Source organism: Amphiprion ocellaris, chromosome 23, assembly GCF_022539595.1.
Source record: "Amphiprion ocellaris isolate individual 3 ecotype Okinawa chromosome 23, ASM2253959v1, whole genome shotgun sequence".
NCBI classification, from domain to species: Eukaryota; Metazoa; Chordata; class Actinopteri; family Pomacentridae; genus Amphiprion; species Amphiprion ocellaris.
Window position 1 is genome coordinate 8,976,571 of NC_072788.1, and position 26,348 is coordinate 9,002,918.

The following is a 26,348-nucleotide window of genomic DNA, read 5'->3' on the forward strand; positions in this document are numbered from 1 at the left end:
GCTCTCCGTCATCTGTTTTCTGTTTGGCTGGTGCTGTCTTGGCTAAACAGCAGCAGCAGCAGCAGCAGCAGCCGGGACAGGCCTCGTGGCTCAGCTCCAACACTCTCACCTTCTCTAATCCCTTCAGCCTCGCCACGCCGGAGGTGCAGCAGACATGCACCTGTCTGCTGGGATTTATTTAGTCTCATCCGTATATTAGAGCAGGAAGCTAACAGAGAGATCCACTCAGAGCACAAAGGGCAAACAGAAAAGCTCCTCATAAGGCAAAGATGGAATTTCTGGCTAATTCACACATTGCAGTAGATGCCCATTGAATTGGTTTATTTAACTGCTTCATGTAATCCAAGCTAGAATTTGTTATAAAATGTTTTTTTAAAAAGTTCTGCAAAAGTTTTCTTGTAGTTCTCAGAAAGTTCTCCTTCAAGCTAGAACAAATAAAGACGTTCCGAAACTGTTTGGCAAAAACACTGTTAAACGGTTATTTCTCAAAACTGAGAGCGTTCTTTCTTTCTTACATTGTGGAACGTTGTGGGAACGTTTTATAGATTCTCTAATATGTTCCTTCAACAACGTCCCTAAAAATATTGCAGTCAGAATGTTTAAGAACGTTCTTCCTTTATAATCATGGAACATTGTGAGCATGTTTTATAGACGAATGTTCTAAAATGAGTTCCCTCAACAACATCCTCCGAACATTGCAAGACAAATGTTCCACCTTTGTTAATATATCGTAGTACAGGAACGTCCCATCTGAAGTCTCAGTAACATCTTGAGAACATTTTATTAATGTTGCATTGAGAACATCCATCTTTCATTATCACTGGGGAAATGTTTCATAGAAGAACGTTCTATAATGTGTTTCGTCAACATTACAGTAACGTTATGAAACGTTCTACATAATACATTCTGTCTTCTGAGGTCCTGATAACATCATTTTTTGGTTTGAGAACGTTCTTCCTTCATTATCATGGAACATTGTCACAATGGTTTATGGAAGAACTTTCTATTGTGTTCCCCAATAACATCTCTAAAACATCCTGAGAACACTGCAGCAAGAATGTTCCACCTGTGTAAACATTTCGCAGTACAGGAACATCTTATAAAGAACGTCACGTGATCAGAGTTGTCATTTAGATCTTGAGAAGTTCTTTCTTTGTTATCATGGAACATGGTAAGACTGTTTTATCGAAGAACGTTCTAATGTGTTCCACAACAACATCCCTAAAGCATCCTTAGAGAATTACCATCAGAATGTTCTACCTTTGTGAATAAATCCAATTACAGGAACATTTGGCATACATTTTTTGAATGTTGGTTTGAGAACGTTCCTCCACCATTATTATGAAACATAATCTGTGTTCCGGACAACATTCTTGAAATGTTCATGATAAAAGATTACATTAACTTCATAGGAACAACAATGAATTTTAACAATTCGATTCAAACATTTTCTTTACAACTGATTAGAATTTGCAGCTAATGTTAGCCAAATGTTGTGGGAACGTTCCCAGCTAGCTTGAATGTCATACAAATGTCAACCGAAGGCTTAAAATTAATAATAAATAATAAATTTTATTTATAAAGCGCTTTTCCAAAAGCTCAAAGACGCTGTACATAAAATACAATAAGATAGAACAAAACAGATAATTAAAATCAGTAGATAGTAAACAAGTTCAAGATAAAATACAGAATCACTTAAGGAAAGCAGATCTAAAAAGGTGAGTCTTTAAAAGGGATTTAAATGTGGTGAGGTTGGTGCAGTCACGGAGGGCATGGGGGAGTGAGTTCCAGAGTGTGGGGGCGGCAATGGCGAAGGCTCTGTCCCCCCAGTGTCGCCGGCTGGTCCTGTGCGGGATGGAAAGGAGGTTTGTGTGGGAGGAACGGAGATTCCTGGGGGGGGTGTAGGGGAGGAGCAAATCGGTAAGGTAAGAGGGGGCTAGATTATGGATGGACTTGAAGGTGAGGAGAAGCAGTTTGTACTGGATGCGGTGTGAAATGGGGAGCCAATGGAGGTTCCGCAGGACGGGTGTGATATGGTCGTGAGAACAGGTTCGGGTGAGGAGTCGGGCAGCAGAGTTTTGAATGAGTTGAAGTTTATTGAGAACTTTGGAGGTGGAGCCGAAGAGAACGCTATTGCAGTAGTCAAGGCGGGAAGTGACGAAGGCATGAATGAGGGTTTCAGCGGCTGAGAAGGAGAGGAAGGGGCGGAGACGGGCGACGTTGCGGAGATGGAAATAGGCAGTTTTGGTGATCTGATTAATGTGGGGTTCAAAAGTGAGGTTGCTGTCAAATATCACACCGAGGTTGCGGATGTGAGCAGAAGGAGATAGGGTGGTGTTATCAATGGTAATGGGGGGGTGGGGAAATGGTGTGAGTGATTTAGGTCCGATAAGGATGAGATCAGTCTTGTCACAGTTTAGCAGGAGAAAATTTTTCCTCATCCAGGATTTAATGTCGGCCAGGCAGCTGGAGAGAGAGGGGAGGGTGGTGGTGGCGGTGGTGTTGGTGGAGATGTAGAGTTGGATATCGTCGGCGTAGCAATGGAAGTGTAGGTTGTGGCGGCGGATGATGTTGCCGAGGGGGAGGAGGTACAGGATAAAGAGGAGGGGGCCAAGTACTGATCCTTGAGGGACACCATGGGACAGGGGGGCGGTGGGTGATGTGCAGTTGTTGACCTTGATGAATTGTTGTCGATTAGTGAGATATGATGTGAACCAGGTGAGGGCGGTGCCGGTGATGTTAATGGAGGATTGAAGGCGGGACAGGAGGATGGAGTGATTGATTGTGTCAAATGCTGCAGAGAGGTCGAGAAGAATGAGGATGGTGACTTGTCCAGAGTCTGAGGAGAGGAGGAGATCATTGGTGACCTTGAGGAGAGCAGTTTCAGTGCTGTGATGAGAGCGGAATCCGGATTGAAAGGTTTCATACAGGTTGTTGGAGGTGAGGTGAGTTTTCAACTGGGCAGCGACGACACGTTCTAATGTTTTGGATATGAAGGGGAGATTGGAGATGGGCCGGAAGTTGTGAGGGGAGGTTGGATCCAAACCAGGTTTTTTGAGGATGGGGGAGACAGAGGCGAGCTTGAGGGGTGAGGGGACACAGCCAGTACTGAGGGAAGTGTTGATGATGTTAGAGATGAGGGGGGCGATAACAGGGAGGCAGTTTTTGAGGAGGGCAGTGGGGATGGGGTCCAGGCAGGATGTGGAGTTTTTAGTTCCAGTGATGAATTTGGGCAGGTCCAGGGGGGAAACGGGCGAGAAGTGGGCCAGGGGGGGAAAGTTCAGAGGGTTTGGTGGAGGAGAGGGGGGATCAAGTGAAGTGGGAGAGGTGACAAGGCTGCTGTGGATGGAGATGATTTTGTTATGAAAAAAAGAGAGGAATAGGTTGCATTTGTCAGTGGTGAACGAGTTTGAGACTGTGTCCGGGGGGGCAAGGAGTTTATTGACAGTTGAGAAGAGGGATTTGGGGTTGTTGGAGCTGGTATTGATCAGGTCAGAGTAGAAAGTGGACCGTGCAGATTTCAGGGCGTCTTTGTATTGTTGGAGGAAGTCGGAGTAGGCTTGGCGGTGAACTGTCAGGTTTGTTTTCTTGACAAGACGTTCTAGCTGTCGTTTATGGGCTTTCATGAGGTGGAGTTCAGGGGTGTACCATGGAGCAGAGTGGGAGAAAGTAACTAATTTGGATTTGAGGGGAGCAAGCTGATCAAGACAGGAAGAGAGAGTATGATTGTAGTGGTTGATGAGGTCAGTGGGGTTATTGATTGACGGGGGAGGGGAGACGGACAATGCAGTGGTCAGTGAGGCGGAGAATACAGAGGGGGAGAGTGATCTGGTGTTTCTAAAAAAGATTGTCCGTTTTTCCTTGGGCAGGGGGGTGGGGAGGCTGATGTCCATAGTTATTGCTAGGTGGTCAGAGATGGAGAGATGACAGCTGGAGATATTTAAGACTGTAAGACCAGAGGAGCAAACCAGATCGAGGATGTGTCCATGGTTGTGGGTGGGGAAATTGACATGCTGGGTGAGGTTGAGTGATTGTAGGAGATCTAGGAAGTCAGAGGCAGATTTACTGTGAAGGTTGTCCATGTGAAAGTTGAAGTCACCAAGGATGAGGACTGACGGAGATGTAGCTAATAGCTGGGTGGCAAAGTGGGAAAAGTCAGGGAGAAATGAGGGGTTTGGTTTAGGTGGGCGGTAGATGATAGCAGTGACCATTGGGGTGGGACCGGGTGATTTAAAAACAAGGTGTTCAAAGGAGGGGGAGGCAGGGATGGAAAGTGGGATGGTTGTGAAGACCTGTTTGTGGATGACTGCGATGCCGCCTCCTCGACCTTCTGGGCGGGGTGAGTTGAGGTACGTGTATCCGGAGGGGGTGGCTTGGTTGAGTGGGTAGAAGTCCAGTGGTTTGTGCCATGTTTCGGTTAGACAGAGGAAGTCCAGTTTATTGTCCAGGATGAATAATTGTAGAATGGGGCCTTTGCTGGTGACGGAGCGGGTGTTGAAGAGGGCAAAGTTCAGGTGAAGTGTGGATGTGTGATTAGGGGAGGGCTTCTGGGGACAAGGCTGTGAGGTCCGTGGAAGTGGGCGAAGGTTAGCAAAATGGCAGTTTCTGAGGGAGGGCTGCCGAGGTTGTCTGAAGCTGATGATGGTGGGGATTTGGCAGCTTGTTGAATTCTGGTACTGCGGGGGTGACGGGCAAGGGGAGCCAGAGGGGGGAGGCAGTGGGTGTGCTGGAGGGGAAAATGGGGGGAGTTCCAGGTGGGGACAGAGGGGGGCGCTGTAGCTGGGAGGCGGTTCAGTGGAGCGTGAAGAAGAGATGGATGTAAACACTGGCACTAGTCAGTCTGAAGTGTGGACGGTGTATTGGATATTTGAGATTAAAAGTGATCTGCCGGACCTGTTTGGATGGAAATCCAAAAATCCGAAAATTGTTCTTATCCTCCAGAAAATAGTTCAAAACCCAGAAAGATTCCGATTACACTGACATGAGATGATCTTTTGAAGCTACAATATGAGAAATGTGGACATTTTTCCTTCATTTTTAAAAATGTTTTTCTGTTCGTGACGTACATAAACATGAAGATGCATTAAACCTTTGGCACATAAATATTACAGCTGAGCACACATCATTCCACTCATCAACACTTGAGCTTGTGTCAGCTTAGTGGACATCCATCCCCAGCACCAATTAATTTAAAGGAAAAGGTGTTAATCCCTCATCTTGGCAGCCTTGCTGGACATGTAATATACCGGTCTGTCCTTCTCCTCAAGGGGATCTCGTATTCTTGTTCAAATATTATCTCACACTTAACCTAACAGGCCAAAATTTAAATGGGACTCTTAAATTAAGTGTATAAAATAATATGTGCCTGATAAAATTTAAACATCTGACAAACCAAATCTTAACTACTATGTCAGATAATTTGAGGGCAGATTAAGCAAAGACCATATACTTAATTGCAAGATAAAAGCAACTACAAATGCAGTTTGCTGAGTAACACAATGCCTTCAAGCCATGAAAAGAAGTTTTTTCCCCCCCCAACACTTCCAGCTTGCTAATATAAAATAAAAATCTGTGAACCGCAGCTGGAGGCCTCGTAACCATCAGCCGTTGCTTAAAGGCAGCTTCTGGCTTCGCTATTATTTCTAAGTGTCATTTCTTTCCTCCGAACAGAGCCTCTGTTGTTTTGGGTGACATGCGTGGTACGCCACATTCACTTAATGAAGCATGCCGACTTCCTCGCTCCCCAGTGTGCCTGAGCAGGCCTCTCGGAAGACTGTGGAGTGTGAGGAGGAAGGAAGGAGGCTATAAAAGGACACTAAAAAAGACTGCAACACAGGAGAAGTCGGGCAGGCAGCGCACCCTGCTTGGCTTGTTTACCACAAGCTCCAGTTAATGCGGAACCTTAAAGCTCAAGTGTGGCTGATTTGCAGGAAGGTGTGTGAAAAACCAATGTGGTGCACGAATCCTGCACTGGACTTCAGAGCCAAGTGTTAACCAGAGCTTGTCTCGTATGTGACTCATGTGGGCTTGTTTGCAATTGTGTAATTGCTTCGGAGGGAGTGTTTATTTTAGGAATAGGGATGTTTTTGTCCCTAAAGTGCACATAATCTTTCTTAGTGACATCTTGTTGCAGTCTGCACCTCCTTTGGTACATTTTCAGACTTTGCAATCGTGAGAGGATGGTTCCAATGAGCAGTCAGGACCACATGAGAGTGTCTGTGATGGAAACCCCTCTGTACACACTGAAAATCAAAGCACAGCCATGCAAGTGTTTTTAAAGAGGGGATGGGCCGAGACACCGGTGCAAGTCTGGTCTCCTGCGAATGCCTTGACATTAAAATGTGGGCAAAAACCAAAAGATCACAAAGAGAGGAGCTGTGAACTATTTAAAACATTTCAGATTATTAAAGATCAACACATTGATATGAAGACAGGCGAGAAGTACAGCTGCTGTAACTTATGTGGCCCACATTCAAACCAGGTCCAATTCATGCCAAAGACATGTAGACTAAACTAATCTAAATGGATAATACGGTTTTATTTGACATTTTTGGCCGTTTTGATAAAATTTGCTCATGCAGGCGCAAATTTTATCAACACTCAGCATCATTGCAATGTCAGCTGGAGCAAAAACACACAAGCAGCCAGTAATTCAGCAGATTATAATTATCAGCAATGAAAGACTTTACTGAGGGACTCCACTTGCCATAGCTGACACTCTTTGCTACAGAGCCAATTCTGTCTCACAAAAATTACATTCAAATACAGTTAAACTGCCTTCTCATTTCTGTTTTAAAAGAAGCAATTTCTTCCTGAAAGGTGAGACCATGACGCTGGAGGAAGCGCATCCATTCTGAAAAGGTGAGGAGGCAGAGATCCAAAACAGGACTATAATCCAGGAGAATGAAGTTTGCAGTTTGGTTAGATTCTGACAATGAAATTACACATTAATATAGTAGAAGTTTGGTTAATTTCAGGTGCCAAAACTACCAGTTGTGGTTTAGAAAAATAAAATGTTTTGGGTGAAAATGCACCCCTTTTAACAATACATTTTGAGGCCTCTGCTCCATTTTCTGGGTTACCACGGTGACGAATCCTGCTAAATCATATACGAGATTGGTTGGCTCAAAAGGAGCAACAGTTAAAAGAATAAATAGCAAAGATATGTTCATTTGAATCATATTCGTGATATATCCCAGTCAAATGTAACAAATGTTAAAGAACAAAAATGTTCATGGAACTTTATTTTAAAATAAAAATTAAAGCTGCAGCCTATTAAACAAAACCAATTACTTGAATTTTTCTTTTTTTTAAGCACCTGTTGGGCAATTTGCAGTCAGATATGAGAGCATCCATCACTACAAGTACTAATTTGACCCATACTTCATGAACAAGATTGATTGTTGCAGCTTTAAAATGTTGTTTCTACATGTCTAAGCAAAATAAAATGTACAATTTAACTCATGCTACTGCTTCAATAAATAAATATGGTGGATCTTGCAAAACGTATGTTCTAATGGCATAATCTCTACAGAATTCATGCTAATTTCATCAACAATGCCAAGCTAAACGCACCACTGCAACTGGACTCACAGACAAGCTTCCTTCTATACAGCTGATACCAAAAACAGGGACGGCTTTGATACCGAGAACAAATATTGACTTCTCCAGGACGGTTTCAGTGCGGCCTTCCCTCCACCCCACCCAGCTCCCCACACCTGCTGTGGTTGAAGACCTTATTTACACCAGCACCATTTGGAAACATCAGCATGGGCTACAGGGAAGCCAGAGATGCACAGGGCTCATAGGCGCACACACACACACACACACACACACACACACACACACACACACACACACACACACACACACACACACACACACACACACACACACACAGCATCATACATATACACACCAACACACACTCGTCTCTGTTTCATCTCCAGCCCAGCATTTTTGGGAGTCTGACAGGGGCTGCTTTCTTGGCGAGAGCTAGGACTCGTGCCAAAGGTCCGTCTAACACGAGCTTGAATTTCTGCCCTCGCACACACCTAAACACACAACAGCCAAACAAGCTACAAGACCTAACTGACATATTCAATATTTGTAGACATCAATATCGGGCAAAACCCAACCTGCTTGATCTCGGCGGCGTGTTTAGAGTTTCAGAGGCCGCTAATGAATGTGGTGAGAGCAGGTAACATCCCAGTTATCCGTGACAATACGGTCTGCACCGAAACGTTAAAAGTCACACCAGTGCACTGCCGCACAGGGAAAATTACTCAGGATGAAACCTTTTTCGGGACTTTGACATTTTGTCACAGCAGACAGAACAGTACACCATTTACCATCATCAAAGCACGCTGCACAGAGGACTCTCAGAGGGCCTGCTATTTTCATGAACCATTTAATGTGGCCTCCAAAGACATTTATATAATTTATCATTCTGAAGCATAACAGAAAAACCCTTTTGGAGAGCTAAAAACCCTGTTTGCTTCCTGTTTTTTTCCCTCTTTAACTTTGAGGCAAATAAATCTTTTTTTCCTGTTTGAGAAGGGATTCGGTGACCTGAACCTTCTCGAGGGGGATCCATATCAGCAGCGTGCACACAGGCTGCTCTGCTTTAAAACAAAGTGAGTTTTTGCGTCTGCTCTTTCTCCGTTTGTCCTTGCTGCTTATTTTGGTCACTTTTTTGTTTTGAGCGTGTCGATAAATCCAGTCAATAGCTGAAGACCCTGAGCAGCTTGCTTCCTCATGCTGCTCTCACTGAAACTGGAGAGAGCTTTTTGAGAAGAAAAAAAAAAAACAAAACAGAGGAGGGGACATGCTTTCAGAGGAAAGGATAAACGTCTCTTGCGATTCAAAGATTGCTTGTAAAAGACAGATTTGCTCCTGGATCAAATCAAATAGCTAATTGTGTCTTTTATGTAGCGGTTGACGGTAGCAAAAAGAAGATTTTGGAGCAGTAAACCTCTGCCAAGTGGAGAATATTCTCTGCCACCATCGCAAGTGTCTCATTTGAAGAGTGCAGAAAGGAGGGGGAGAAAAAATCCTGGCAGCCTGAGTACAGACAGCAGCACAAAGAGGCGATTTGAGTGAACAATTATTAGGCTGCACCAGACTTGACTGGTTTGTGCGCACATGGGAAATTCTTTAGCACATGGCAATTAAACACGGGTGGGTTGGGAAGGGCCTTCGACGTGGCCCAATTTTGACATCAAGAGGTGGCAAGCAGTGCCTTGATGATGTTTGGGTGACTTTTGCAAAAACCCGTTTTACAAGCCATTTGCCTCATTTTCTGAATTATTGCCCTTCCATTTCAGCTGCTCTCAAGTGGATGTAAAACTCTGGATGCTAGAGCAAGTTTCCCCACATCGAGATGCATGAAGCATAATGCAGTTTTTCCCCCCTTACTTTGATTTATTGACAGTTTTAGGTGAAAGTCGTGGTTGGCACGGGCAACACAACAATTCTGCACAAATATAATGTGGAATACATCTTACATGTATATATGAATACATATTACTAGTCTTTAGGGAACAGGTTGGCTGACAGATCAACAAAATTCTACAGCCCGCACCAGCACAACATAGTGTTAACCAATTGTCATTTTACAAAGGGTTATATGCTGGACAGTTTTCAGCTCAATGAGCAGATTTCCCTAAAATGTCACACTTCTCTTTGCCATGCATAAATCTCAGTCCTTACTCACAGCTTTTTCCCCATGACGGCTTTCAGTGCAACTTTAAAAAGCATTTACTATTCTCAAACCCACAAAAAAAACAATTAATACATTCTTTCTTCATCTTAGTCACTTTAAAGTTTCTTTGAAACACAAATTACACATCTCAAATTGACTTGTCTGACACCAGATCTGGCGAGGAATTAGCAGCCCTGGTGCGAATGAGGGAAGTTGTTTCTTCACTCTCTCCCTTGTTGACTTTGGCCAGCACATGCTAATCTGAGAACAGGCCAGAGGGGAGCCGTCTACCTGGAGCAGACTGTCAGAAAACTATTAGGAGAAAGATATAGTGGGAGTCCATTTTTCTTCTCTAGTAAGCCCTCAATAAAAACCTTTTGCACTTGCGAAATATCTCAGCCTCTCACTGTTTGCAGCTCTCTCAGTGCGCTGGTCGATTATTGCAGGCCAGTATGAGTACCAATAAGATGTGTACTCGCTGTGTGTAATAGATGAATGTACACAGGTTGCAGAGTTTGTCAGGACTTATTTATCCAGCCAAGCCTGCTACCATAGCATTATGCCCACTGCAGCAGGGCAACTTTGCAATCTAAAACTTTGCCGCCGTGACCTCTGTCAGCGCCGAGCCCCGCCTCAGGCTGCACCTCTCAGAGGTAGCCTCATATCCGCCGCACTGATTTGGTCTTGCTTTAGCACCAGCAGCACAAACACAAGCGAGAGGCCGCGACCACATATGTCAGCGAGACCCACACTTCACGGTAACGGAGACCATTAAGGGTGGTGGTGAGTTTCAGCTGTCTTGGTGGATTTCCCTGAATAGGTACGGCATTCCTCTCTTTTAAATCTACCTGAGGAGGCTTTTTTTTAACTATAAAATGTCATTAATTTCATTTAAGTCAGCAGTATTGTCTCAAGCTGCAACTGGATCTAGCGCTGGCAAAACGTAGATTTATGGGTATGACATTCACAAGCAAGAGCGCCTTCACTCCTGCGGGACTCTGTGTTTCTTTGGTTTAAATCTTGAGTTCCACTGAGTTATGTCGTGTTATTCCCTGTTCTCACTCAGACGAAACCTACACCCTCGTATTATTGGGCCATGACATTTGCTGTAATGCAGATGCTTTTTGCCAGCTCCTGCCAACTGACCTCCACCTCCAAAAAAGTGACTCCAAGTTCACTGGTGGGATAGCCAATAGCGCATGAATAACTGCCTTTAGAATAACAAGTACAAGATCGAGTCTATGTTACACTGGGGATCTGACTGAAAAACCCACACGTGTGTAAGACTTTCCCTCTCATTTATTATGTCACATGAAAGGAAAAAGAGCTGACAGCAGACGCATGCTGATGCTGAAATACAGTCGTGAAGCTGGGCGTCTATATGTTCATGGGATATTCTGTGTTCCTAATCATACACATGCATTTGGCTGTTTGGGAAAGAAATCTGACTACCTTTAAGTTCAAACTACTCCCACGTTCAATCTGCTGTAATGTACGTCATGTTAAGTCATGTTTCTTCTCTGTAATTTGCAGTGCAGGCAGGTAGAATGCTGGGGAGGTAATTTGTTTTGAAGGTCAAGGGCAATGTGATGAGTCCCTACTCATCTTTTTACTGTTTTGCCCCAAGAAAGAGATTATCTCTACCTGCAGGACCTCGAATCAGTCAAGCTGACACCGAGTATATCTGCTAAGAAGGAAGAAACACTTGCCATTTTTCCCCCGACTCACAATAGCGATAACCTTGACCACACACACTCCTCTTGACTGAGTTATAACCACACGGCTGGCCGGGAATTTTGTATTAAAAAAACCAAAGCCCATCATCCAGTCTGTAGCTTAAAGCCAGACACATTGCCATTTGTAAAACTGTACAGACAGTGGGAAAGCAGCGAAAACACTTAAGAGACAGAAAATATTTACGGCGCACTAAAAAATTAAGGAGGAGAAATGACGGTGATTAAGAAAATTATTTACTCTTTGGTCATCATCAGGTGCTGTAGAGGCCAATATGATCTTTGAACAGCTTCTCAACAAATCAATAAATGAAGCTGTAAACAACACTAGAAGATTATACTGTGCAGTTCAACTCTTCTGAGAGGCACATGCAAAGATTTGTTAGCTTATGTTGAATTTACCACTTGCTTGGTCTACCTGCAGCATCTCAACAGGTGGAATTAAATGGCACTTCAGCTTCAAGCCATCATACAGGCAGAAGTTCCATTTTACTGCGGTTACAGCAGCAGCGCCTCATGGGACATGAAACTGCTTGAGATAGCAGCAGGGCTCATGGGAAGTGGCTCATTAACCTGGATCCCAACAAAGCCTTGCAGGACGTCGTGTCGATTGGTAGAGCGAGAAAGGTTAGTAGATGTAGGGCAACTGATGGCAACATCTGTGTGTCAGATCATTATAGGCCAGGGGTCACCAACCTTTCTGAACCTGAGAGCAACTTCAAGGGTACTGAGTAGTACGAAGGAAACCTTGTTTGATACAAACTTCCTCAATAGCAAACTTGCACCATCATCTTTTAATAATAACAATAATGAAATTAATAATGTGTAAAGAGACTGATTACATTTATGTTAATTATTCCCTACAACAATTATTAACAATGATTTCTACAACAATGATGATAGGAGACACACACACACACCCCCACACACACACGCATATATACGAAATTTTTTGTAAATATCTTTCTTGGCAGTTTTGTATGAATCAGCATATTTGCAGCATTTTGTTCAAAATCACACCCCTGTTATAGGCCATCACTGTCTGTTCCTCATGTGTATAATAAGCTGTATTGGTGATAATAAATATTTTATAAAGCCACAAGATGAACAAACTTCTCAAACTTTAGTATGTGGGTACACTCAGGCACATGGCTTGAATGAAACCCATAGAATAAAGCAAATCTGTATGTTAGTATGGCAGGGAATTTGGGTCATTTCTTTTAAAAAAAAACATTAATATAAATTCATGCATTCATCTAAGCACAAGAATGTGGAACACATAAAAGGAAACTTGGCTGACTTTTTTGTGTCTATGCATCAATTAGATGTTACACTTGGCACAAATGAATATTATGCTTTTATGTTTACAAGGGGAATGTATCAAATATGCATGAGGTATTCTGATTTACAACCTCATAATATTTCTGCTCAGTGGGGCCGATTCATTAAAACCTAACAAACACTACTGCATGAATGCACTCGAAAAGCCCATCAACCTCACAGTGAACAGCTTGAATCCAGATGAATGGCATTTTCAGTCGAGATAATCTGCTACAGTGGAACAGAGAAAATACCACACCCTTACCTTTATATCTGCACAAGCATTTCAATTCTTTATGGTTTGTATAGTTGCCGAGTTTAATACATGTCAGCATTGAGATCGCACTGGTTTAACTAACCCTTCGCCAAGCCTGACCGAACGTGGCTGCTGCTATGGATGCCAAATTTCCCTTTTTGGCCTGCATAAAGGCATCAGCTTGTGTTGGAAAATGATGCAGACATAGGGGTCAGGTGATCTTTAACATGTGCAATTTTTGACAAAAATTGGGTGAGGTTTGTGTAGATAATGGCGGGGGAAAACTGCATAACGGTACGGTCAAAAAGCATAGAAAACGCTCCTCAAGATAACATAAAACAATGTCTGCTAAAAAACTAACTTATCTATATGTATCAAATCCACAGCTGCAACGCCAACGTCACAGTGAAAACAATATTCACCATCACAGCCATGAAATATGACAAAATAGATAATAAATCTACTTTTCATGTTACTTAACATGAAACTAAACTGCCTCGATTCAATTCTGCATACTTTTTCACATTTGAGAAGCCAAGTTGTCAAGAGTTCATGAATCCAGACTCATTCTCTGCATAAGATTTAAATGTCATTGTGTGAGAGCATTGTTAAGCTTTTTGGCCCCAAACTGGAGCAGGGAGTGCACTGGTTTCTTTCATTTACAAAAAGCCTCCGAGGAGCCGGAGCTGGTCCATCTGAGCTCCATGTTCCATCCACGTTTCAGGACAATTACTGTGTGGACAATGCACATTTGTTTCTACTGTATTTACATTGCATCGCATGCTTTCTTTCTGTGCAAATAAACCTTTCTGAAAGCTTTCTCATTTAACTTTTCTATGTTCAAACTATTGTCTGAGCATTTTTCAAACTATGCCTTTCAAAAGTGATAGTGGATCATATCCGGTGTAAATGACGCCTCCCATATTGCATATATAGCATGGTATGGTATGCTAATATGTGCAGTGTATGTTAAAGCAGGCCAACACTATCCTTTTTAGAATAGTGAAAAATAACCTCAAAAGTCTTGATATACCAAAATGTAGCTCCTAGTGAAGGGATGTAAACTTTATTACCGGTATTTTCAGATATTTACTATCTTGAATTGGTTAATAATACAACATAATAATGTAGTTTGCTAATCATATCCTCTGCTAGTTGCCTAATGTCCTCTAAGACCAATGTTAAGTCTTCAGTATACTCCCCTGCAGACATTTATGGGGACAGCTGCAGACGTCATGAATCAGTATCATGATACTTTTGTTATTCTACATTTACAGTCAACCGGTGTCTGCCTGGAGGATTTGGTTCCCTACATGCCCAGTAGGTTGTGTATGTATTGTATACATGCATGCTACTGCAAAGGAAGGTAGCGTGGTTGCCATGCAGATGCAAAATTGGGTTGCACATGGACGTTAACAGGTAGGTCCACTGGCAAGGGCTTGGGGAAATTATGAAATTTACATTACATGGACCCTCAGAAAGTATAGGACCGATGTCATCGCTGCAGTGACTGTCAACAAGGGCAATAATGTGCGTGCTTGACAGTAGTACATATGCGCAGAATACATAAATACAACCAACTGTGCATGTATGCAATGGAGTCGTCCAAGCAGACTCCTAGGCATGAGAAAAGTAGTATAAGATCTATGCATCCATGGGTGTTTGGAGGTATATGTTCATTGCTTCCAACTTAAGGTTCCCCAAGTTCCACAGAGCCCATATGGACCCCTTCAAGTGCAGGCTAACATCTGGATTCACAAGATGACTATGGTAGAAGCAAGTTTGCAGGCTTAGCAGTAGTGTTCATGTAGGAAATATGTATATAACACTTAGTGCACATACATAGAACGGAGTCCTACCAGTTGACTACAAGCAGACTAAAATGTTCAACAAATATGTACATGGCAAGGGAGTATAATAAAGGCTTAAGTGATGATCTAGCGAGTTAGAGACAAATACAATTTTGCTGTTGCATTTGAAAAGCTAAAACATAAGACATGGATCCCTAAAGCGTTAAAGTACCGAGCTGCTTATAGTCACTTTTCAAAGTCCGTAAATTTAAATCCATAACTGGTCCGACAAAGAACAACAATAACGTATGCAGACGAGTGCAGCCCTTATATTCATACCACCGTCTCCCAAACTAATACCTCCATCTAAGACAAGAACTCAGACGAACCTATTTTCAGCCTGCCATACACAGCATCAATGCAGTTTATCAAGCTGTCGAAAGTCACAATTTAACCATCCGTCTAGCCTGCTTGGACCGGATCATATGACCAGCCAATTAAATTAAAGTGCACAGGGTTGTCTGTCTCACCGCTGGGTTTTCCAGGCCTTAACTGTGGCTTTACACAGCTGTTTCTACCCTCTTCTGCATCAGATACAAGAGGAGGGGCCCCTCAAAGCAACAGTCTGAGCTATGACCAGACCATGAGGCAACTCGCTGCATATCAATTCATCTCTGCTGACAGTGATGCAGTAGATGCATGCACATTCCCAGGTATGTTAAATCTGGCAAATTGCCACCTGTGGTGCCGTATGATTGGGGCCAAATTATTTCATTGCATGTTTTAGATTAATTGCTGGCTAAAGGGGGAAAAGTATTCATAAATATTGAGGAAAAATATTACATGAGCCTTAATTAGAAAACCACATTCCACACCATTTTTAACATCACAGCTTGGTAAGAAAATTGAGAGTGAGTGGCTTCAATCCACTTATTTCGCCCTCTCTTCATTTAGAAAATAAAATTAACCACATCATAATAACATAAAAACTTTTGGCACTAAAAATAGACCAAGTTCCAAATGCTACAGAGAGGGACTTTTACAGGGTGTCACGAATGGCTGCAGGTTTCTGTGGTACTGCTGTCTCCACATATTTGCGAGTGCATATTTTGTGATCTAGTTGTGTCCACAGATGTGCGACAGCGTGTTTGTGAGTGCACATGGGCTCAAATATTTGCTCTGCTTGTTTATTACCTTCTCAGATCTACAGCAGGACTCATATTTCATGTCACATTTAGCACAGCTTTGAGAGGGAAGAGCCGCCTGGCAATATGCGAGTCCCCCGGTGAGCGTTGGTGACTAGGGGGGCATCGAACACGCCAACGAGCTCTCAAGCAGGACATTCTTGTATCCTGAACTGAACATGGAAGAGGACAGTGAAAGGAGGAGAAAAAAAACAACAAGTGGGGCTCTTTCACTGACAAACATGCTGGAAATCTAGTGGTGTCGAAAGACAAATGGTCTGATCCAACACTTTGGACTGCTTGGTTTTCTTTGAGTCCAACATGTTGGTGGCACCCCAAGGGAGTCTAGAAGCATACATCATCTGGCCAGCCGCTGGGCAAACCCTGCTAGCTTCCATCACTTTTTCCATTTTAAAGAAATCATCCAAATCCCTGCTGTCTTTGGACAGTTTGAGGGACTGCTTGCTTGTTTTTGCTGAGAGTACATGGTTTTAAAGCTGAAAAGAGGGCATTCCAAAAGGTACTTAAGTAGATGATTATTCTGAAATGATTACCATCAAGTAGACTCATATATCAAATGTTAAACCCTGGAAATTAACGTGCCGCCCCTAAAAAAATATATGTTTTGTCATTGTTACTTCTCTTTAAGGTTTGAGCTTCATTGTACAGAATCATGCAGCCTGCAGGACATTTAGGCTGTGAAAGTAGAAGTACCTGCAAGCAGGATTTGCAACATCTCAGCTTGTTTGGAAGTCAACCATGGTTCAGTAAGTAACATATACGAGTGTGATGTGGAAACACGAAGCCTGCATTCCAGTCCTTCAGTGATACAGGAAACATCTTATACCTACAGATAGAAGAAAATGTTTTCCATACTTAGAGAGTTTCTGGATTTATCAACTGGGAATGAAGGGTAGATGTCATTTTAGGAAATTCTAAATATGTAATTAGACATTTAGAATAAATAGAAAACCACATTACATTATTTAGAGAGTGTTTTTTAAAATCATCTTTGGTCTGAAATCTTGAAACAAAATGCAATCAAACAATGTTTTTTAATGCTATTTTGAACCTGCAGTGTCAAACTTTTGTCACCCCCTTCTGGCAGTGGAAATAATTACACAAATATTGTTCATGCATGCTTTTGATGCATTCCTTACCAAAGATCATTTTCTTTTTTAGACTGTGATATTTCAGTTTCCTTTTTATCAGGAAGCATTAGAAAAATTTTAAGGATGCTTTCTAAGTTTTCTGTCGCAAATTCCACCAAGTTCCTGTAGCCTCCATCTCCGTTGCTATGGTTTATCAGTTCTTCAGCTTTGGCAAAACCAATCATTGCATGTGGACGTAAAATGCATCACTACTGGGGAGCCAATGTCAGAATGTCACCACAGAAACCAGATTTAAAGTCCAGTAAACTGCAAAATGCAGAGAAAACCAACGACTTCAATGTAACAGATGCTCATTTATATAGTCCAGCTTTAATTAATGTCCAAGATGGAATTATGATTTGGGACTGTACAGAACTGATTTGAAGCACCTCGTTGAAGATAGGGTAGTCTGATTTTTTTGGGACAGCGTATGAGAGCTTTCTGCTTCATTTTTTACCCCATTATTATTTCAGCCTCCCCTTGCAAGATTTATCGAATACGAAAAGCCATAAAAAGCTAAAAGATGTTGGTGTCGAAACAGTCTCAAAGCCCTGATACACACATGTCCAGTTTAAGAAACACCAAACATGATGATGTTTTCAGTTTTCGTGACTGAACACTGTCTCTAGTGAGGAGCGTGTCGTGTTTTTCACTAGCATATGCAATCAGCAGAAGCCAGAGCAGATACCTGGGCCCAATTCATTCATTAATTCAGCAGCTCAAAGTCCTGAAATATTGTGTGGGGCACAGGTGCTATCATCCTTTTGCCATAAATTGGGCAACTGCTACATAATTTTCAGTTGTAAAGTGAGTATTGGTGGTGTACATTGTGAAGGATTATGTCCCAATAAGCTAATAAACATATAAATTCAAATGTATCATGTAAATTTATGATGCTTTGCCTCTTTCAGCAGTTAATAATTTGGGGATTTGTACCAATTCAATACTGTTGTGGTACTTTGAGATACTTGAGGCAGGTTGATGCAATGCAAAAGGAAAAGTCAAATAGGATGATCTTGAACATTCACAAAGTCCCATATAGGCTTAGAAGTAAAATGATAAATCCTTTGGGGTCAGTGTGTGAAATACTGCGGCTTAAGAACTGAACTTTACACAAAAAGTGCAACACCAATGCTGCCCTCAGTCTGCAGACTTACAGTAACTAATGCATATATGCGAATAAAATGAACAGACTTGGCAAACACCATCTATGCATTGTTTTCAGAGATGCCCAGGAATGATGGCAAAGCCATATTAACGAAAGCTTGCATGTCAGGCACACGTTGGCAAAATTATAGCTTCCTGCCGTGGCACGTCCCAATGCTTTTTCTTGCACACCAGCCTTTTTTATTTGTAGTGCCTGTTCCTATTAGGCTGATGGAATACAGAGCAGCAGCATCTGTGCCCCTCACCCTCCATCCTCCACGCCTGCGAGGGCTGAGAGGCCTGGGGCACGAAGCCACAGGCGGCAGGGTGGGAGAGCATGTGGGGAGCGCCTCAGGGGTTCCTAGTTTTCCTTGCTTGTCTGGAGCCCAGAATTTCCATGACACCGGCGAACGCTGGCATCGCCCTGCTTTGCTGATTTGAAATTGATGACAGACACTGGAAAGTCGTTCCTGCACTGAAAAAGAATTGTTTCATGGAGACAGTGGGGGCTGAATTCCATTATAAATCACAGCGCATGTACACTGCAGATTGGCATTATGCTAGCATTATACCAGTAATGCTTCACAAATAGGAATTACTGACTATCTAATGTTTTCCAGGACCTTAAATGCAACAGGCTGATTTTTCTGTGACATAGCAGTGGTTTTAAGGTCACTGCGATGTCACAGAAAAAAATCACCATATTGAACAGTAGCTGAGCTGTTCTTGGGGGGGGGGGGGGGGGGGGGGGGGGGACACCAGAAAAGGTCCCCTCTATTTAAGTCTTTGAATACTTGTGGGTCAGGGATGAGTATGTGGGCTCATGAAGGGAGGTGAAGTTAAGCCATCACAAAGGAGACTTCAGTAGTCCTCAGAAGGAGGACATCTGGGAGGGCACTCAGCAGTATGAGGCAAAGAGCTTGTGAGTCGTCTTTTGTGGGCGATTTGCCACCCTGCTCTGATAGAGGCCTGCTGGATCCTCGAAAAAGGAGCATCAGTGGGGACCAACAGCAGCGATTTCCCACTGGAGGTTACAGGGCAGTGAAAAGGGAGGTTTTGTTGACCACCAAGGTGTCCCTTGAATATACAGGCACCAAGATATTTGCCACAATTATGTTTCTTAACGCTTTTCCTCAATACCTAAAAACAAAAAAATGTGCTTCAGTGCAGGATGGAAGAGCACATAATGTAGAAAATACTGTGCTGTTCCTCAAACATCATGCCATAGTGGATACATAGAGAATGAAGAAATGTTTAAACTACGGGTGCAAATTTTAAGAAATTTTCTTAACTGATAACTGGCATCAGTTGATTAATCATTAACATGAACAAAGTATAACAGGCATTTTTTCCATAGGCACAAAGCTTTTCTTTCACCACAGACAGAATTTTGTAGCAAAAATGCTGTTCTCCTAGGAGGCTCTTCTTCAGAATGTAAGTCATTAACCTCTACAGACGACTTTGTCATGGTGGCCTGTGGCTAGCTAAAACCCTAACAAACCCTGCTCTCTGCTTACCATCAAGGAACTGCTCATAGTCCAAGCAATCACCTACTCAATTGCTATAGTTTGAGGCTCCACTTGGTGGCGTTATCAGGTAGTACAACAGATTTTTTGACCTACATGTCCTTTGTCTGTTAACATATTTTTAACTGTGTAAGTTATTGACGGCAATGAATTGATGAACTTATAATCATTAACATTCCTTCTTTGAATGTAGCACATCTATTAGAAACTGTAATTCAACAACTTTAGGAACATCCATTGACTGAGAGCTCACTAAAGTCTCAACTAAAAGGCACAAAACTGCACTGGAATATTTACGCTCCACCTTTAACACTTTAAATCTCACTGTCCAACTTTATCCTTTGATTATGCAGAAAACACAACTTCTCTTGCAAATGCAGCCTATTTTTAGAGCAAAGGGGCTCCACAAGACAATTCTTTTATTCAATGGTGGGGTGTGCTGTTAAGTTGTGGCGATGGAAACCCCGACATTTAACTCCAAATAGTAACAGTGCAAGCAGCCAAGACAGGATCTCCAAGCTTCCTGCTTTATTCCGCACAAAATGATGACCGAGGATCACCGCCAGGAAATGTTCAAGGACACGAGATGAACATTAGACACGAGCATTTCGATTCTCCTCCATTCTTTTGGCCTCGTTCTCCTAGCCTGAGGTGCTTCACTCTCCAGCAGAGTGCTGTTGTGACATCACTCATAGAAAAGTCCATGTCATCTGCTTTCCATTCAGAGTGTCCCCTCAGGTTAATGTATAGTAACGAGAGAAAAGTGTGCCACTCTTTCATACCCCACAGTCATTTCCAGAGCTTTCAGCTGGCATGCTGCACCATCTCCCATAAAAACTGCTGTGTCAAAGGTACAAAGAGAACATCTGTGCTATTTTCAGCATCTTGCCCTTTATAATCAGCGTCGTGTGAGAATTGAAAATTAGGGCAAATGTACCACTTCTTGCGATTCGTCATGATAAATCACGTCATGATAATTTATTGGGAGTGATGTAAAATCTGATGTGAATGAGTCAGGCTTTTCATGCATAAAACGACCCAGGCAAGATGTGGAATGCATTACGCTCATTATTTACATGTAGATATCAGCAATTGAGCAGCAATTAAGATCATAATTTCCCCATCGCCTCTCTCCGGTCTCACTTGGTCACAAATACAGCCCAGTCCGACCCACCTAACCAGAAGCAGCTGGCCACAGTGGCTACCTGGAAGTCTGCTTAGCTTTACCTAGCACTCAGTAATTACATGGCTATTAAGGCACCTCCCAGCACCAAACCACACAGAAGGCTTAATTCAAAAGCTGTCAGTGATTAATTACCAGTTGCCTACTGAGGTGAGGATATCTGAGGGGATTGGCACAACTGTAACTGTATCAGGCCGCTGGGATTACACACTTTGTGAGGCGGAAAGGGGGATTGTAACCCAGCTTGACCACAAGGGGTTGAAAAGAAGTCATTCGGCTTGTATAAATGTGTGTGTGGAGTTTTGGTGAAGTCAAATCAAGTCCACAGTTGACAAGCAAGCCCAAAAAATTTGCTGCATCTGCTTATGATTGTGTTTTGAAATCTGAAGACATTACATCCAGCTGATTTGACCCCCCGCTGCCCCCTTTTGCACTTGACAACCAGCACTGGGTGTTTAGTGGGAAGAAAAAATGTACCACACAGAACAAGTCGCACGATGCTGTTTTCTCAAGAGTACTTTGGCCAGCGTTTAGCTGCCAGGCTTTCTGAAGCGTCAACTTCAAGAAATGCTGCAGAGTGGGGGGAAAAAGGGAGGCATGGGAGGGAGGCGGGTTTAGGCGTATGGGTGAGTAAACAGGGAAAGAGCAAAGCACCAGTGCTTGCTGACTGAACATTTTATTATAGTCCCATTAAACAACAGGCCCTGCTTGGAATGCAGATCCCAGGGGAGGAGAGGGTACACAAAAAAATGAAAAAGAAAACGGCCTGCCAATGCTGAAACAATTATTAGGAGGAGACTCACTTCACGGTGTGGACCAGTGGGTTGGTGTGACTTCAGTTGTTTTCACACTATGTCTGTATGACAGGTTTGCTCATTTCTCAAAACCCAACTCTGGTTCCAACAAATGTATGCTGTAAATACCAGACAGTGTGCCGCTCAGTAAAACTGATTAGGATTCAACATGTGCTGTGGAACACTTCAATAATTTAGCATTGTTAGCTCATGTTGGATTCAACAAAGTATGTCTGACAGCAGGAGAAAAAAAGCATCAAAATCAATGCGCACATTCTTCTTCTTGTCAATACCTTGTCCCTGTTTGGACAAGTTAGATTTAGGTGAAGGTGGACCAATAGTCGCCCAGCAGAGAGCGTATTCTTCCTGAAGGGGGCAGAGACAGCAGCAGCTTGTTTTTTTTTTCAGAGCAAAATAGTTCATTTAGAACAGCTCTATAATTAGCAGTTCCGCTGACAGTAAAATAAAGTGCATTTGCAGTATTTTTGAGCTGAAAAACTCAAAAGACACACTGTGGGGACACAATAGATTAATTTGTTGAAAAGGGGCACAAAATGAGGCCTTTAAGTTTAGCAAGTATTTTGTCATAAGCTAAAGTTGCTCAGATGTTTTGTTCACTCACAAATCTTAACCTCATGAGTTGCACAAGGGGATGTCCAAACTCGTTAGGATTCATCATCTGGGAACCACGAATGTCTGTACCAAATTTTATGCAACGGTTTTTGAGACATTTGACCCCAAAAAAAAAAGTGTTAAAATGCTGACAGTACCAGAGAAAAAGGAAGGGATCGCAAAAATATTCAACCCCTGGGTGCCATAAATGTCACAGCAGTGGACCGACTGACTGACGCTACATCACTCAGCTGAAAACAATCTCAAGTTATGAACAAAGTTATCAGTGAGTGTCAAAGTGTTTTCAGTCCTTTTGAAGCTAATGACTGAGAGCTAAATGACAGCAATAGCACACACTGCTGTGATGACAAATGGCAGCAGCAAAAACTTCTACTTCTCTTTAACCAAGAATTACATTAACATGAATAAAACACAGCCAACTCTCTGATAAAGATGGGGAAAAAACTTCCTCTGATTCAGAAGCAACCTATAAAATATCCCCAAGCTATGGACCGTTGCACCGTCAATGTAACCACTCCATCTTATTTGACAGCAATAAAGTGAAGACTGTGAAAAGCACAGCACAGCCTCCCGTCAAAGAAGAAAAAAGCCACATCTGAGCCACAGGCTGTCTCCTAGACAGAGCAGAGGATAGATAGTGAATGAACCCATTCAGCATTTGTCAAGTATAAAGTTATTTGGTTGGAAAAAGCCCACTCAGCAGAGCACCAACGGAGTATGCTGCTGGTCGAATGAACATTACAGAATTAAAACACAATTCTTCAAAGTATACTGATGATATATGTGTTTTGGATGAAATCATAGTTTAAAAAAAAAAAAAACAAAAACGAGTGGATAAAAACATAAAAATTGATCAGAGAGCCTGACTCTTTGCCAGCTTCCAGGATCAAGCTTGGTGCCGCCTTGGTTTTAGCATCGTCTCGCTTCATTTGATGTGAAATGTTTTCATTGTTTTATTTCTGCCCTTTACAGAAATGTGGTGGGAGTGAATAAATAGTAGACATATGATAGGGATTAAGAACAGAGAGGAGCATGATTGTGAGAGCCTCATTATGGTTAATACTTCCAGTACTTCTGGCTCATTAATTCAGGCAGGCCCACTCAGCAGATGAATCATTTGCAGTTGATAAACCACTTTTGAAAACTAAAGAATTCGGACCATTCAGTCAGGATTACTGCTTCCATTAGTCTCGTTTCTTCTTTTACTGATTGCATTAGATGTAATCAGCATTTTTTAGCGTTGCCAACCAAAAGGTCGGAGTTCAACAACACGGCGGTCCCTCTGGTTGGGATGCAGATGCTCGCTGGCACCTGGATTTTCCAACCGCTGCTCTGCACTGTGGCTTTTCCTGAAAGGTCACCTGCACCATGTTCACACTTACTGTTTAACATTCCCAGCTGGAGCTGACTGAGGCTGTGATGCAGACTGATCCCTCTTCATCAAACTTTTAAAAAGTTGCGAAACCATGTCAGCTTCTTGCAGCATGTCGTCTACCTAGTGGCTCAGCAGTGCAGCTACACAGACAGACAGCAGCCTGCCAGGAGCTTCACATGTGCTTCATTTAGAACACATGGAAATGCTCCTACAGTGATGTGTAGTGACAAGTCATGTACAAAGGCCATGCAGAACACTTCAGTCTGACATCAAGGACCTTTTTAATCTACATTTGGAGGAACTGAGGATCCTGTTTGACAACCTTTTGGTATTCTGGATGATTGTCGGTGACCTTGTAAAGACATTACTCGAGGAGTTCATAGTAATATTTCACTTATATATATGAAAAAAAGCTTGCAAGGCTGCAAAGGAACATGTCAGATCTGCTCGTCTGGTGGAATCCTTAAGAAATTCCCATCATTGCGTGTCTGTTAAAGCCATTTATCTCCAAAATGTCGACATTTTTATGAGCTGAGAAAAATACTCCTGTCATCAGCTTTACAACTAGGCTTTTTTTTTTTTTTTTTTAAGAAGATCAATTGGGTTTTAATTAGAGCCCATTTTTTCTATTATCAGTCAATATCTGACTAATACAGAAAAAGATGCTTGGGGTAAGTTAGAAACAGCATCATCCCATAGTTTGTCCACCAGAGCAGCTCCGACTGCATAGTTTGTCCACAGTCTGCAGCACATGTAGCAGAGTACACATCACAGTGGTGCGGAGTCGAACGGTGTCGTTACGATCAAACACATTGGTGGAAAGTTAATAAACAATAACCCCATCATTTTAACTCTAACATACAAATATATATACACACACAATATGAGGTGATCAGAATTTCCCCAGAAATCCAGCGTCACACAGGCTCTACTTATAATGCATCACTTTGAGCAGCTATACCTTAAGTTTATCTGGAAAATTCAACATCATTAAAATGTATATGGTGTCGAATCCTCTGTAGAATCTTTCCAAAAGCTAAAAAAAAGTCTCTTATCTCCTTATAAGATAAAACTTTGAGTTCATATACATACATACATATATATATACATACATATATATATATATATATATATATATATATATATATGTATATATATATATATATATATATATATATATATATACCAGGGAGACAAGTTAATGGTCTCATTGATTTCATTTAACCGCACAAGCATCTGAGCTTCAATTTAGAAATGAATCTTGGCTCATGTGGTGACAATTTATTATCCTTTTTCTTGGTTAAAATGTCCATCTTTCTCACTGCATTGAAACTGAAGCTGTTGATTACATATTTAGGAGCAGCACTGACTGTTTTCTCTGAATGTAAATCCACAACAATGACAGGCCTGGTAACATTTCACAATTAGGGAAAATGCCATCCACAGCGTGTCCCTTTAACATCCCTGAGCAAAAAAATCACCCTCACTAATGCTGACTATCCCAACCTTGACTCCATCCCAAAAAGCAGCAGATTACTGACCCGCACTGAGGGAATAAATGTTTCCATCTACTGGTGAAAAAGGTGAATTTCAAGTTTTTTGTTTTGTTTTTTTTTCAGAGCAGGCAACATCACAAGTCAAACAACCTCTCAGCACCTCTATGTATAGACTGCTTTTCTTTCTGTTTAGTGTAATCGCAGGTCAGCTGTCTGCATCCTTCACATGCAGGACCTCCACATACTATCAACACTGTCCAGGCAAACTGTCATGTGTCATCGGTATCCAACGTCTGAACCTGTCCAGAAAGCTCCCATTCATTCTCCCACCAACTCTGCTCGGAGTCAAACGGGCTTCTCCATGCAAACACACAACCAGAACGCATTGGGAAAGTAGTTTCCTTTACCTGGAGGACAGTTGCATTCAGGTGCTGCTTGCCTGGCAGTCCGTATCTTGACAAAATTCTCATAGGTGCGCTGAAATCAGTCAAAAGAATGGCATTTTTTCATTCATTTGCGCACGGTTCTTTTACGCAAAAAAACAACTCAACTCATAGAGAGCAAGTGCAAAAAATAAATAAAATCTTACCTGAGAGAGCAGCTCATCCACTCTTTGTTGAACCAGTGAATTCAAATCATCCATGGAGTAGCCGGGGGCTTGGATGAAGGTGTGCTCGCCTTTGCCACTCTCCAAATCCACAACTCGGTGCTTGATATCAGCCGCGTTAATGCTCAGAAGAACGCAGAACGCGATGGACGCCACTGAACATAAAGACGAGATTATGTTCAGCGCTGTCGTGCGGCGATATTGTCGCTTGTGAGACGCCACTTCTTTCTCCATTTTTGCCTCCACGCACTTAGATGCTCCTCTTGCCTCCGCGATCTCCATTTAACTACAACTACACGCGCTGTTGGGAGCAAACCGCATCTGGCGCGGAGTCACGATATTTAATGGCACACTAGCTGTCGGTGCGTGCGCGTGTGTTTGTGCGTCTGCGACGCGGCGCACAGTGGCTGAATGGTGACAGCGGCGGATAGACGAGCGCTGCGCGTCTCCG

At 42.5% G+C, this 26,348-nt stretch overlaps 1 protein-coding gene across 1 annotated transcript in view; it reads right to left on the reverse strand.

Annotated features, from left to right (window-relative positions):
• The window catches only part of LOC111589166 (collagen alpha-1(XXV) chain), a 181,943-nt gene extending 155,755 nt beyond the window's left edge, over positions 1-26,188 (reverse strand). The window contains exons 1-2 of the mRNA XM_035943763.2: positions 25,880-26,188; positions 25,698-25,767 (exon numbers count right to left, since the gene is read on the reverse strand). Of these exons, the coding sequence (XP_035799656.1) occupies positions 25,698-25,767; positions 25,880-26,179 (370 nt within the window). The 5' untranslated portion in view covers positions 26,180-26,188. The remainder of the gene's footprint in view (positions 1-25,697; positions 25,768-25,879) is intronic.
• Positions 26,189-26,348: the final 160 nt, after the last annotated feature.